The sequence below is a fragment of the Camelus dromedarius genome, chromosome 29 (assembly GCF_036321535.1).
Source record: "Camelus dromedarius isolate mCamDro1 chromosome 29, mCamDro1.pat, whole genome shotgun sequence".
Taxonomy (NCBI): domain Eukaryota; kingdom Metazoa; phylum Chordata; class Mammalia; order Artiodactyla; family Camelidae; genus Camelus; species Camelus dromedarius.
Genome location: NC_087464.1, coordinates 3,727,486 through 3,740,902, shown reverse-complemented (window position 1 = coordinate 3,740,902; position 13,417 = coordinate 3,727,486). Strand labels below are relative to the sequence as shown.

General features: G+C 47.5%; 1 protein-coding gene across 1 annotated transcript in view; it reads left to right on the top strand.

Moving 5' to 3' along the window:
* Nucleotides 1-13,417, top strand: part of LOC105104257 (neuronal acetylcholine receptor subunit alpha-7) — a 105,105-nt gene that overhangs the window by 38,193 nt on the left and 53,495 nt on the right. Inside the window, exon 3 of the mRNA XM_064480498.1 lies at nucleotides 4,349-4,393. Within this exon, the coding sequence (XP_064336568.1) occupies nucleotides 4,349-4,393 (45 nt within the window). The remainder of the gene's footprint in view (nucleotides 1-4,348; nucleotides 4,394-13,417) is intronic.

Genomic DNA, 13,417 nt, shown 5'->3' with positions numbered 1-13,417 from the left:
CGCCTGTCCCATCCTGGGCCCGTGGCACCAGGCAGCCCCCGTTCTGCTCTGTGCTTCTGCGGGTTTGATTATTTTAGCATCTTCATGCAGGTGGAATCATGTAGTAGCTGTCTTCCTGTGTCTGGTTTCTTTCACTTTGCATGCTGTCGCAAACAGCAGGATTGTCTTCTTTTTTGAGGCTGAATACTATTCTGAGGCGCTCAGATTGAAAACAAAGGAGCGGTTGGTTTTAGGGGTGCTCTGTGCACTGGTCTGGTGTGATTCCATGGCAGCCTGGGTCCTGTGTCCTCCCATGATATCCCAGGGTCGGGAAGGAGCGTGAGTCTTGGAGGGGAGCAGTGTGCATGTGTGTGTGCGTGTGCACGCAAATGACCACACAGGGACAGCCACTACTGCTGGGGCCCCCCGCTGCCCTCGTGTCCCCACTGCCCCTGTGCCCCCCCCCCACTGGTAGGTAGTAGGGGTAGCTGTTCTTTCCCCATTTCCCAGAAGAGAATATTGAAACCCACATACAGTGAATGCCAGAGCTGGTTGGAACCCGTATGGAAGGAGGGTTTTCCCCTGGCGGATGTGGGCTCTGCTCCCCTGTGCCTACCTGCAGGTGACTGCTGGGGGTCCAGAATCTCTGGAACCCAGGCCCGGCTTCTGTGCTCTTTGTTCTCCAGGGACTTATGCCTGGTTATTATGCAGAGACCCTGGGCCGGGGTCTGGGGTCAGGGTTGGAATGCCCAGTGTGGGACCAGTGTGCCTGCAGCCTGTGTGGGATGGAACTGCTGACTTCAGCTTAACTGGCTGATTCATGGTTTCAGACAAGCTCAAGTGCCACAGGGGAAGCTGGTGGCTGAGGTGTTGGTGGGGGAGGAACAGGTGAGAGAGGAGAAAGCTTCCCTCGGCGAGGTGGGGGGAGGAACTGATTTGCTGCAAAGCAGATTCTGGGCAGTGGGAGTGGAGCCGGCGTGCCTGAGGCTGAAGGGCCTTCCAGAGCTGCAGATGCACCTGCCAACTTGTCCCAGTTCCCAGGTTCCCACCTGACTTCAGTGTATGCAGGATGTGCAGACCCTGGGGCAGGGCAGTTGAAGGCAGAGGTGAAATCCTGCAGCGGACTCAGGACACAGGGCACTGTGGGTGTGGGGTGTGGGGGAGACCTAGCTGTGCAGACCGTGCCGGCCCTGGTCCCCTGGCCACATCCTTGGAGGCTGGGGTTGTAAGCCATCCTCTGTACTTACAGCCCCAGAAACTGTTGCTTGGTTCCTTCTGAGCAACTGGACAAAGGGCAGGAAGGCTCCCCGCTGGGTTAAACAGCACTCTGCCTCCCCAGTGCCTCCCCTTGCTGCTCCCGGAGTCCCTGGGCTTGCTTAGGAGGGAGGAGGAGGGTGTTGGGCAGAGCAGGCCCCAGGAGTCAAGGAGCTGCAAGGTCTCAAGGGTAAGGGGCACACACAGTGGGTGGGAGGGGTCCTGGCTTTTGTCACAGGTCGCAGGTCACAGGGAGTCAAGGTAAAGTCTCGACCTCAGGGCCCCACCCTTGACACTCTGGTAAAGTCCACGTCCCTGTCATCCTGTCTGAAAGTGAACTGCCCTTTCCTCTGTGCGTTGTCACTATATGTAATTAGAGGTGTGTCATTGTTGAACTGTGAAATCCCACCCTCCACCCACACTTTATGTTCCCACTGGCGTGATGCCTGACACAGGACGAACTCCACAAATACTTGTCGAATGAATGAACGAGTGAATGCACACTTGGCTGCACCAGGGCTTGTGAAGGGGCTTTGTGCTGCCTGCAGGACTTAGAGTGGACTCTTCCATCGGTGCAGCCAGACAGACGAGGGCAGGGAGCCTGCCTGGAGGTCAGACGGTGTGGGGGCTCTGCCTCCCATGAGCACGGCTGCTGTGACAAAAGTACCCCGGACCCGCGAGCTTAACAACACCCATTTATGTTTCACAATTCTGGAGGCTGGGGAATCCCAGACCAAGGCGCCTGCAGATCTGATGCCTGGTGAGAGCCCGCTTCCCAGGTCATAGACTTCTAGCTGGGGCTTCACTAGGCAAAAGGGGTGGGGAGCTCTCTGGTGGTCCTGGTCCTGAGAGTGAGCCCACCCTCATGACCTAAACAGGGTCCAGAAGCCCCACCCCCTCACACCATCACAGTGGGGGTAAGTTTCACATTCAGTCTTTGAGGGTGGTGGGGGGTTTGGGGGTTTGGGGACACATACCTCACACAGGGGTGGGAAGGAGCCAGGGGAGCCAGTCACTGCACAAACTGAGAGAAAGGGAGGCCCATCTTGGGGACACAGACAGCAGCCTCTCTGCTGGTGGAGGCTCTCCACTGCCGCACCTTCTGGTGGAGGCTGGTTGCTCTTCTGTGTTAATTACAGTTTGAAATGCCTCGCTCAGCCCCATGCTGCTGCACAGCACAGAAATCCCGTTTCACTCTAATGAGGTTTCAGCCAGCATGTTGGAAGGAAGAAAGCCTTTTAATTAGATTGGTCGTCATTGAGCTCCCAAACCACAGAAGCCTTTCTCTTGGAAGATAAAGACGCGGATGCCATTAAGAGAAGGGAAGCCTCCTGAATGGAATGCTGGCTAATTTTAAGTCCATTAAAAACAACAGTTCCTTAATAAGTCGAAGCAGGGGACATATGTCCTGAAAGAGTTTATCAGTGCTTTCGAATAACGCTGTAGATTGGACTGGAACTGAGCACTCGTGCAGTTCAAATGCACGCTCTGTCGGGGACTGCTCGCCCTGCGCACAGTACGGAGAAAGGTTGGCTCCACAACTTTTTCTGCCAAAACCCCTGGCATGTGTTATTTTGTGAAATGGGGTATACATTTCCTGTAACTGAATTGGCAGCTTCTTCTGGACACAGCCCCTGGCCTGGGACCCACCCAGCCCTGTAATTCCCAAGGCAGCCTGATCCTCTCTACAGGATTTACACTCGCCCTTTCCTGCCACCCAGTCTCACCTCTCAGACGTGCCTGGGGTGAGCTGTGGGGTAGGGGCACTGACGCATCAGAGAATCTCCACCAACTCCATACATGTTCAGCACCTTTTTATTTTAATGAGAAGTGGCCTTGGTGTCTCATTTGCATCCCTGCATATGACCACGCCCCCACAGATGGTGTTCTTTTTGCTGCTGGCTCTGTTTTTACGAATGCCACCAGTGAACCAGGACAGGCAATTCCTGTTGGAGGAGCTCAGGGTGGCCTCAGCCACTGGGCATCTCGGCATGGGGTCATTAATAAGTGCTTTCTCCTGGAAAAGGTGGAAAGTGCTAATTTCACAACATCTTTTAGGTGGGAATTGAACACGGAATACTGAGTAACTGCGTTCTCAGTAGAACAATCACAGGAAACCTGCTCCTCTGTCTCCATGCACACCCTGGCTTTTGCTGGGCCGTCGTGGCCTTTGCCAGCCGTGATAAAAAGCTGGTGGCATCCCAGTCGGAAAGGCTGGATGTTGACCAGCATCTTGTTTAGGTGCCTGGTGTTGGGTCAAAGCCACAGTCAGTACGTCTCCCGAGCTGCCTGGATAGCATGCGGAGTTGGTGCCCTGCAGGAGCCCACACTTAGTTTAGAAATAGGCAAAGGGGGCTCTCCAGTCAGGTCCAAGTGCCAGTGGCTCCTTCCTAAATTTACCTCACCTTTCTGACCCTTAGTTGGCTCACCTGGACAGGGTGTATCTTGCAGGTGGGTGTCACAGGCTGACATGCTGCCCAGTGGATGGACTCTGGAAGGAAAGGCAGGCAGACCCACAGGGCTTGTGGGAAATGCGGTCCATGCAGCCCAGTTGGCACATGGCGTGGCAGCTGTCACGGGTCAGGCTCCTTTTCCCAGGGAGGGAAGCATAAAATACTTACATTTACTTAGAACTCTATACATGCTGGCAATAAACTTGACTTTCAAAAATTGGCCTTTGCACTAAGTTTTGTTTTTTTTTTTAACAGTTTTATAACTTTATGCAAGTTGTTAAAATTTTCTATTGTTATAAATTAAAATTTATATCACAAATTTTAATTTTATATAAATTACTAAAAATGTATGAAGGGAAATAAGCTAAACCATTAGTAGATGTCATCTCTGGGGGGTGGGGCTGCAGGGTTTTAATTTTCCTCTCTGTGCTTTTCCATCCTTTCTAAGTGCTCTATAATGAATGCGTGTTACTTCAAAATAAATAGAAAAGCTTCACTCTGGGGAAAGGCTTCTTGAGTACATTTGGAAGTGCTTGGTGCATTCTAATTTCCACACACTCGCCACAGTCCCAACAGTCTGATTCGTACGTGAATAATGATATCATTTCCTCTTCTGTAAACCATACAAACATATTTTTTATTCTTTTTTTTTTCCTTTAAAGGATGAGAAAAACCAAGTCTTAACAACCAACATTTGGCTGCAAATGGTAAGTTGAGATGGCGGCAGTCCCCACCCGTGGATCTTCCTGCTCTGACTTTGAGATGCCTGTGCTGGAATCTCAGGGGGCTGAGGCGTCCCGTGAGAAGAGCCAGGACTGTCCTCCCTGACTTCACACAAGCCAACAATGAGGCAGAGCGTCCCGCCTTTGCATGCACCATGCTGCATTCTGCAAGGCTCAGTGCATGCTCACATCTCACTATGGGGTGACCTGGGGAGATTTCAAAAGCAGAAATATACACGACAAGTCCTAAGATGCATGTTCATGTCCACAGCCAGCACTGTCACTGGTCCCCGGAGCTCAGAGCACCTGCCTCGCACTTCCTGCCTCCAGACATGCATGCTTGTTTGCTTTTCGGGGAGGCATAATTAGATTTATTTATTTAATTGTTTTTTTAATGGAGGTACTGGGAATTGAGCCCAGGACCTCAAGCATGCTAAACATGTGCTCTACCACTGAGCTATACCCTCCCCACCAGTCGTGCGTGTTTGATTGCAACAGAGCGTTACCTCAGCCAGAGGTACCTCGCACGTCCTGCTCCAGTGACCCCTGCGAGAATTCTGAGATGCTCTGCTTTTGCATTCATGTATTTTTGTCTTGACATCTAAAGTTCTAACCCAAATTTAATTAACTGTGGATTATGTCACTTCCATCCAAGTGTAAATACTGACATTTAAAAATAAAAGTCAGTCTCTAGTTTAAATTGAATCTATTTAAATGTCATATAATTTAATGCCCATATCATTAATTAAAAAAAATACAAACAAGTCTTTCTTTAACTGTTGGATAGTTTACATAGTCCCTTTTTCTCTCTTCACTTATATTTCTATTCTACGGTCCACACAGAATCCTATCCTAATGTGATGTAACTTGATGTTTGAAAGTCTTTTGTTAATCATTCTGTCTTAATTCTCTCAAATGTAAATATTTACATAAAAATCATTCCTTCAGGAAGTAAGCGTTAAGAATTTTTCTCCTGGATTGATTTAGGATTACAGTGATTATTGGTGCATAATTCATCAAAGTGACACTCGTTACAAGGTTTAAATAAATAATAAATATTAAAAATTGGAAATCTACCTTTCTACCGGAGATGGGGCTTTGTCTTTAAATTCATTTATGTATTCATAGATGATTATTTTTTATTGCTAAAATGGAGACATTGACACAGATTTAACCATCAATTCTATAACCTTTAAAAATAGATGTAGTAACATGTATAGTTTAGAATGAAAAGCACTTTGTGACAGTGATACCAGTCAGTTCCTTGAACTTCTTCCCAGTTACATGCTGAATATCATAGTTTCCATCAAGGTGTTTCAGCTGCCAACTTAGTTTCTCCTTCACTTTTGCTGCAAGCAAATAATTAAAGGGATTAGAACCCATCTGATCTGTGAAAATATTTGTCACCAAATTTTTAACAATATTGACATAGACAGTTGGTATTTTGAATTGACTTTTTCTTGGCTCTTGGGTCAGTGTCCCAAGATAAGAGTTAAGATAAAGCAAACAAGTCTTTCTTGGTGAAATGGGAGGGAGAGGCTAAAACGTAGAGGCAAAGGATGCTCCCAGGCAGTTCTTGGGCAGGTGAGTTTTAGCTGGAATACAGGTGGAAGTTGAGGGGCATGAGAAAATGAATTTATGTAACACCATCTGCTCTGTGTCCCAGAGGTACGCTTAGCTATGCCTGGGACCCCTTGCAGAATCTCCCTGTAATGAATGAAGTAGACATCTTTGAGAGTTTCCCTGCAGGATTTAAAGCAACATTCTTCCGTGTATCTCCACACCTGTGCCCACTTACTCCGGCTTCCCTCCTTTTGTCAGGGGTGCAGGATCTGCGTTTCCCAGGAGCCAGGCTGAGAGCTGGTCTTTCACAACTCTTCCTGTTGCCTTGAGCACCATCATCATGTCTGTGGGTAATTCTCGTGAGCAGACAGGCAGTCTGTCCTCGCAAACCTGCCCCCACCCTATGACTCCCTGGTTTCCTCTCACCTTTGCAGAAAGTTTCCCCCCCACCCCATGCTTCTCACTTAAATTCACCTTTATCTGGCTTTGTCTGAGCAAATCACAAACCTCCAAGTTGCTAAATATTATGAATAATACTTTTCCCCAATTTTTTTGGTGAGCATTTTCAAATATACCAGAAAGCTGAATTTATAGTGAGCATTCCTGTACCTGCCTCCTGGTTTCTTTCATTAGCATTTTACTCTACTTTCTTTATTCCCTATCTGGCCTTCTCTCCATCTGGTTTGTTTGTTTGTTTGTTTATGGTAGCATTTTAAAACTTTATTGAAGTACAGTTAACTACAGTGCATCATTTCCTGGTGTACAGCATAATGTTTCAGTCATCTAGTCTATTTTTTAATCAATGCAGTTCAAAGTAGAATAGTGGGCATCGGTGCACTTTCACCCACATATTTCATGTCGATCTTAGAGTTCAGAGGGTTTTTTTTTTTAACTTTTTTTCCCCCAAGGTAAAAATTATTTGCATACAATGCAATGCACAGACCCTAAGTCTATCAGTCCATCAATTACCAGGAATGCCTTCAGCTCTGCAGTGTCCCCTGCAGTCAGGAGCAGAACTGCAGCATCACCAGGATGATAATCTAGTGTCCCTTATCTGCCAATACCTGCCCTACTTACCCTGACCCCTCTTTGGGTGGAATGCCTCTTGTTCTGGTTTTTCCAGTAATTGACTTTCTCCCTTTACCTTCCTTCTCAGGAGCATTGGGTGGAGCCCTTCCTTGAAATTCTTCCTCACTTAGTATCAGGATATCTCTCTGTTAGAGTTTCCTGCTGACTCACTGGTGACTCCTGAGTCCCTTCTGCTGTGCCTTTATATCTTTCCTGTGAGTCATCATCCCAGGAGTTGGAGGACCCAGTCTTCTGGTTTGCAGCAATGTCTGTGGTGCAACAGCACCAGCCTGACTGCCTCCCCGAAGTCTCCACGTGGGTGTTTAATAGACTCTTAAAACCACTGTGCTACAAACCACCCCTCCTCACGCTTTCACCTGTGCCCCTTCCACAGGCTTCTCCATCTGAATAAATAAATAAATGGTTCTGTTTGCTCAGACTGAAAGCCTCAGAGTCACCCATAACTTTTATCTTTCACATTTGCATCTGATCGGGCAGCAAATTCTGGAAGCCCTACCTTCAAAATTGACCCAGGAACTAACCACTGTGCATCCACCCCATGGCTTCCATCCTAGTCAAAGCAGGATCATTTCTTACCAGTGTGATTACAGAGCCTCCTAGCCAGGCTTCCTGGGGCAGCCCTTACCTGCCCTGGTGGTGTCTGTTCTCAGTGTAGCAGATAGTGTGGTCCTAGTAAAAGAAGGTGAAGTTTAAGCCTTGATCATCCTTGACTCAGATCCCCCCCCCCCGGGACCCTGTCTCCATTGATGGCATATGAGCTGAAGTCCTTGAAGTGGCTTTTGACTCCCTGCCTGCCTGACCTCTGCATCCCCTCCATGATGTCCTGACACATCTCTCAGGGCACACCTGCCTCAGGACCTTTGCACTTGCTCCCTTGTCTGGAAGGCTGTTTTCCCAAGAACCACTGGATTTCTCTCCCACTTCTTCCCTCCTCTTCCTAGAGACCACCTTTCCACTGAGGTCTTTCTGAGTTCCTATGTGCTGTCCCAAGCCCTGCCCTCCCCAGCCCACTCTACTCTTCACCTTGTATCTTAGCTCTGGCTGCTGCAACAAAATACCATAAACTGGTGACCTATCAGCAACCGACAGTCATGTCTCACAGTTCTGGTGCGGGAAGTCCACATCATGGTTGCCAGTGTGGCTGCCAAGGTTCTGCTGAGGGCCCTTTTCTGGGTTGTAGGCAGCATCCTTTATGTCATGTCCTCACATTATGGACAGAGTGAGCTAGCTCTGGCCTTTTCATAAAAGGGCACTAATCTCTTTCATGGGGGCTCCACTCTCATGACCTAATCACCCCCTCTGAGTTCCACCTCCACTAGGGTTTCAACATGGGGATTTCAGGGGGAACAGAAACACGCAGTCCATAACAGCCTGCTTCGGTTTGCTTCCAAAGCACTTGTCACCATGTGACCCTCTGCACTGTTTATCTGGGCTGCAGATCTCCCACCCACACTGGCACTTCTGTACCAGGAGGGCCGGACTCCTAATATCCCCACGACTCTCACCCCCAGCTGTTGACCACAGCAGGCACTGAATGCCTCTGTGGAATAGAGTGAAACACAGCCTAATGGTGAACCTAGGAACGGCTGAGATACCATGATACAAAATAAAACCAGTTCCCACAGAACATTTGAACACTGTTGGGTAAGGGAAAGCTCTGGGAATTCTGGGGGCTGATGCAAATCCTTTCCTTTTTACATAAAACTCCCCCTTTCTCATGCCCTCTAAAAGCATCCTTCTAAAATGTGGACATTTTTCTTATAGAGAGAGATAATGAATTTGCTCCTAGGATGATGTCAGGTCATGGACAGGTCTGTCTCCCGTGGCCTCTATTTTTCAGCCTCCAATAAGTGATTGATCTTCAGCAAGGTATATGATTTGGCATTTTTGTTCTGGTTTTTTGGGGTTTTTTTTTTGAGGGGGGTACCCTCCCCCTGAATTATTTTCTTTTAAACTTATTTTTTAATGTTTTTTGGGGGGAGGGTAATTAGATTTTATTTATTTATTTAATTAAAGTACTGGGGATTGAACCCAGGACCTCGTGTGTGCTAAGCACACACTCTACCACTGAGCTATACCCTCCCCACCGATTTGGCATTTCTTAAAGAGTGTTGGTTTCCAGGGAAGATGTAGCTGGAATATTACTTACTGCCTCAAGTTCAGATGCTCCACAGATAAACATCCTTGCTTGGGAAGATGTCGCCAGGGACCTCTACATTTCTCCCAAGCCCAGCTTATTTCCAATTAAGATGTGCATTTGCAAGGAGCATCTGCAGCTTCACTTCTTTTAGTCTCATTTACCTTTTTAATTTCATTTACCTATTTGAGTCTTCTTTCCAAACATCTGCTCTGTGGAAGGCGTTGAACCAGGCCATGTGAGGGGGACCCAGAAAAGGAGGAGACCCTGTTGGTTTCTCCTCTCTGATAAACAGAAATGCCAGACACTGTGCTCATAGGTAAGAGATCAGTGGCTTGCCGAGAGCCACAAGAGTAACCCACAGTTAAGGATGGTGTTTCAATCATTATGTCCCACTGAGAGAAGAAAGTTTTATGGCAGAAGGAAGAAGGGGGCCACTCCCTTCCTCGGAGATTGAAATAGTTGACGGGAAGAAGGTTGGGAGTGTGTGTATGTGAGGTGTCAACCTACACCAAGTACTTGGTGTTGGCCACCCACAGCCAGCTCTCCGATGCTTCGGACACAGTATCCAGCAATTCGGTTCTGTTCTGAGAGTTAGCATCAGATCCTATAAAGTAAGGGCTCAGTCCCATACCTGCCCCCACTTCAGACTGTCCAGCTGAGGTTGAATTCAGACATTTAGTCATTTTCTAGAACAGCTCCTGGAACTCAAGAACCCACTTGACCTCTGTTGACTGTTTATTATAAAGGATCCCACTCAGAAACAGCTGAATGGAAGAGATGCAGTACAGGTGTGCAGGGAGGAGGGGAGCTTCCACGCCATCTGCATCCTGGCACCGTGATACGTTCACCAGCCTGGGAGCTCTCTGAACCTCATGGTTCGAGAGTTTCATAACCCCATCTGCAGCCTTGCTCCTCTTCTCTGAGATAGGGATGGGGCAGGGCTGAAAGTACCCAGCCTCTATCCCAGGGCTGGTCTTTCTGGTGACCTGCTACATCCGGCCAGCCTGAAGCCCTGTGGGGGCGCCACCTGAAGTCAGCTCAGTAGAATAAAAGATGTGCTCCTCGAAAGACACTCCCATCACTTAGGAAGTTCCAAGGGTTTTAGGAGCTCTTTGCTAGGAACCAAGAAAAAAGACCAAATATATTTCTTTCTTTCTTTCTTTTTTTCAAACAATTCCCTTTTATTTTTTTAAATTAAATCTGGGGAGGAGTTAATTAGGTTTATTTATTTATTTATTTTTTCATGGAGGTGCTGGGTATTGAGCCCAGGACCTTGTGCATGCTAAACACACACTCTACCACTGAGCTATAACCCCCCCAAATACATTTCTTATTATACCATAATGTACTTTTTGTAAACAAAGGAAACGTTCCCTTTCTTCTGCTTCATTCATTTGCTCTCACTCTCTGCTCTTTTTTTTTTCTTTCTCTCTTGCTCTAAATATCCCCATGCATATATGTGTATACGTGCTTAAAAAGGGTTTCCTGTGGGCCCCAGGCAGGTTCTAATAGGGCCAGTTCTCAGACCCATGAAAGAATCGAGATTTCTACTTGCATTTTATTTAAAATTTTTTTTCTTTTATTGAAGTATAGTTGATTTAAATATCATATTCGTTTCAGGTGCATAGCAAAGTGATTCAGTTATACACATGTGTATAAATATATATATATATATATATATATATATATATATATATATATACATGTATTCTTTTTGAGATTCTTTTCCATTATAGGTTATTACAAATATTGAATATAGCTCCCTGTGCTGTACAGAAAGTCCTTGTTGTTTATTTTATATATAGCAGTATGTATCTGCAAATCCCTAACTCCCGATTTATCCCTCCACCCCCTCCCCCCTGGTAACCATAAGTTTGTTTGGTATGTCTGTGAGTCTGTTTCTGTTTTGTAAATAAATTCATTTGGGTATCATTTTTTAGATTCCACATACAAGTGATATCATATGATATTTGTCTTTCTCTGTCTGACTTATTTCACTTAGTATGATTATCTCTAGGTCCATCCGTGTTGCTGCAAATGGTATTATTTCATTCTTCTCAAGGCTACATAGTATTCCATTGTATAAATGTACCACATCTTCTTTATCCAGGCATCTGTCGATGGACGTCCAGGTTGCTTCCATGTCTTGGCTGTTGTGAATAGTGCTGCTGTGAACATTGCCTACTGTGCATTTTAGATCAAGGGCCCCTTCGTCCCTTGTGTGTTCCCTTAACCACCCTGCATAATCTTATCTTGAACACTCAAGGAGAAGAGATCACACAGAAATCGGGAGAGAAGGCACAGCACAGTCTCTTCTGATGTGAAACTCTGGGAGCACTGGCCTTTCTGGGTCTGTGCTTGTTTCCAGGTGTCCCCTGTGTGGAAACCATGCCAGCTGCTGTCTGTACAAAGATTTTGCTCAGTGCCTCTGCCCTCCGGGGCCCTACAAGCTAAATGAGCAGTGAGTGCTTTGATAAGAGAGACAATCTCCCTGTGGAATGTGATGGTTTCCCGGCTGTTTCCCACATCCATTCTTAGGAAATCTGTAAAGATTTCAGGGGGCCCCCTGAGCTCTGCTCCTGCTCCCAGGACTCTTGGCACCAAGGTCCCCACTCTGCTTCCCAACCTTGAGTTGGCCCTCACTCTCTCCATCTTTGGCTGCAACTCAGTTACTACAGCACTCACATCCTCTAGGATTTTGTGAGATAGGGGGAACTTTCCTCCTTTTAAAGCCATTCTGTATCACATGCCTCCCAGGGCCGTGTGACTCACCTGCCACTACACGTTATCTTATTTCATCTTTACAGCGCCTGATGGTGTGGGGCACATGTGAGGGAACTGCAGCTCAGAGAGGGTGATTCACTTGCTCCAGCCCACGCAGCTCTTCCCTGCTGGAGTCTTGGTTACAAACCCAAGTCTGTCTGATGCCAAAGCTCCCTGCAGCCCCGCTTTCTGCTGTGAGGGTGGGAGAGACCCAACTTGACTTTGGATTAAGGGAGAGCAGTGTGAGCAGGAGGGTGGCACCTCCAGGGAAGATGCAGCCTCCCTTGTTGTGGTGCATAATCTGCCCATGCAAACACATTGGGTGAGAGGAACCCACCATACATGGTAGAGCCTGAGGGGTCACCTCCCTTGAAGTCAGATAATGAAGTTCTGAGCCCTTACTCTGTGACTGGCGAAAAAGATGTTGCTTCTCGCTGCTCCGGTTTTCTCTTGTAAATAGGAATAGTAATCACGCTGATATCCCTGCATCCTGGTGAGCACAGCTCACACACGCACGACACTGAGCAAGCAAGATGGCTGGGATGCATGCCCATGGGGCACATGCAGCTGAATAGCAGCTCAAGGAGGAAAGATGAGAGGGGATGAGGAATTGCCAGGGAGGCTTCCTGCTGCTCAGATATGGTGCCATCAGGAGAGGTTTATGTTTGAGGGACCAAGCTCTCCCATCATGTCAGCAGGCAGGGTGTCTGCCGGCCACACCTACCTTCCTGGGCAGTTCTGGGGGCCCTAAAGCCCTGCTCTGCATGTGGTGGTGATAGTGACAGGGTCAGGCTCCGTGATAATCGGCTCCCAACCCAGAGAAGCATCCCAGGGCGGGACCTGAAAATGTGGTAAGGGAAGCACAGGTGCTCAGTGTGGAAGGGCTTATGCAAAACAACCAGAGCAAGACTGGCCCTTCCTGGGCCGTCTCCTCTTCCCAACCACACACGTCTAATCAGAAAGCTGAGAGGGGTGGGTCTCTATCCTCAATGCCCCAGGTGTTGCATCAGCACAGTACACCACAACGCATCATCAGTCTCAGAGGTCCGTGGCTGTAAATGCTGTTACTCCACCTCTTGTGGACTTCGGGTAGTCCCAGAGCGAGGGTGCTCCCCTGTCCTCTGCAGAGGATCGTGGGATCTCCAGGACATGCCCTCTGACCCCTATTGCCAGTTTCAATAGGTCTAGGCCCACAATCCCTTGGCTGGGATCCCCAGATCTCAACAGCTCTGAAGATGACAAGGATTTTGTTTGTTTTTATTGTTTTCCTTTGATGTTTTTATAACTTTACATCAAATTCTTTGGGTCTAAAGTCAAACTGAAATGGATACGCAATTGAGACACTTATTTTCTCAGCATAAATATGCACGTTTGCTGCAATAATCGCATGTTTGCAAATATATTTGCAATAACGATATGTTTGATTATGGGGAGATGCCCCAGTCCCAGCCGAG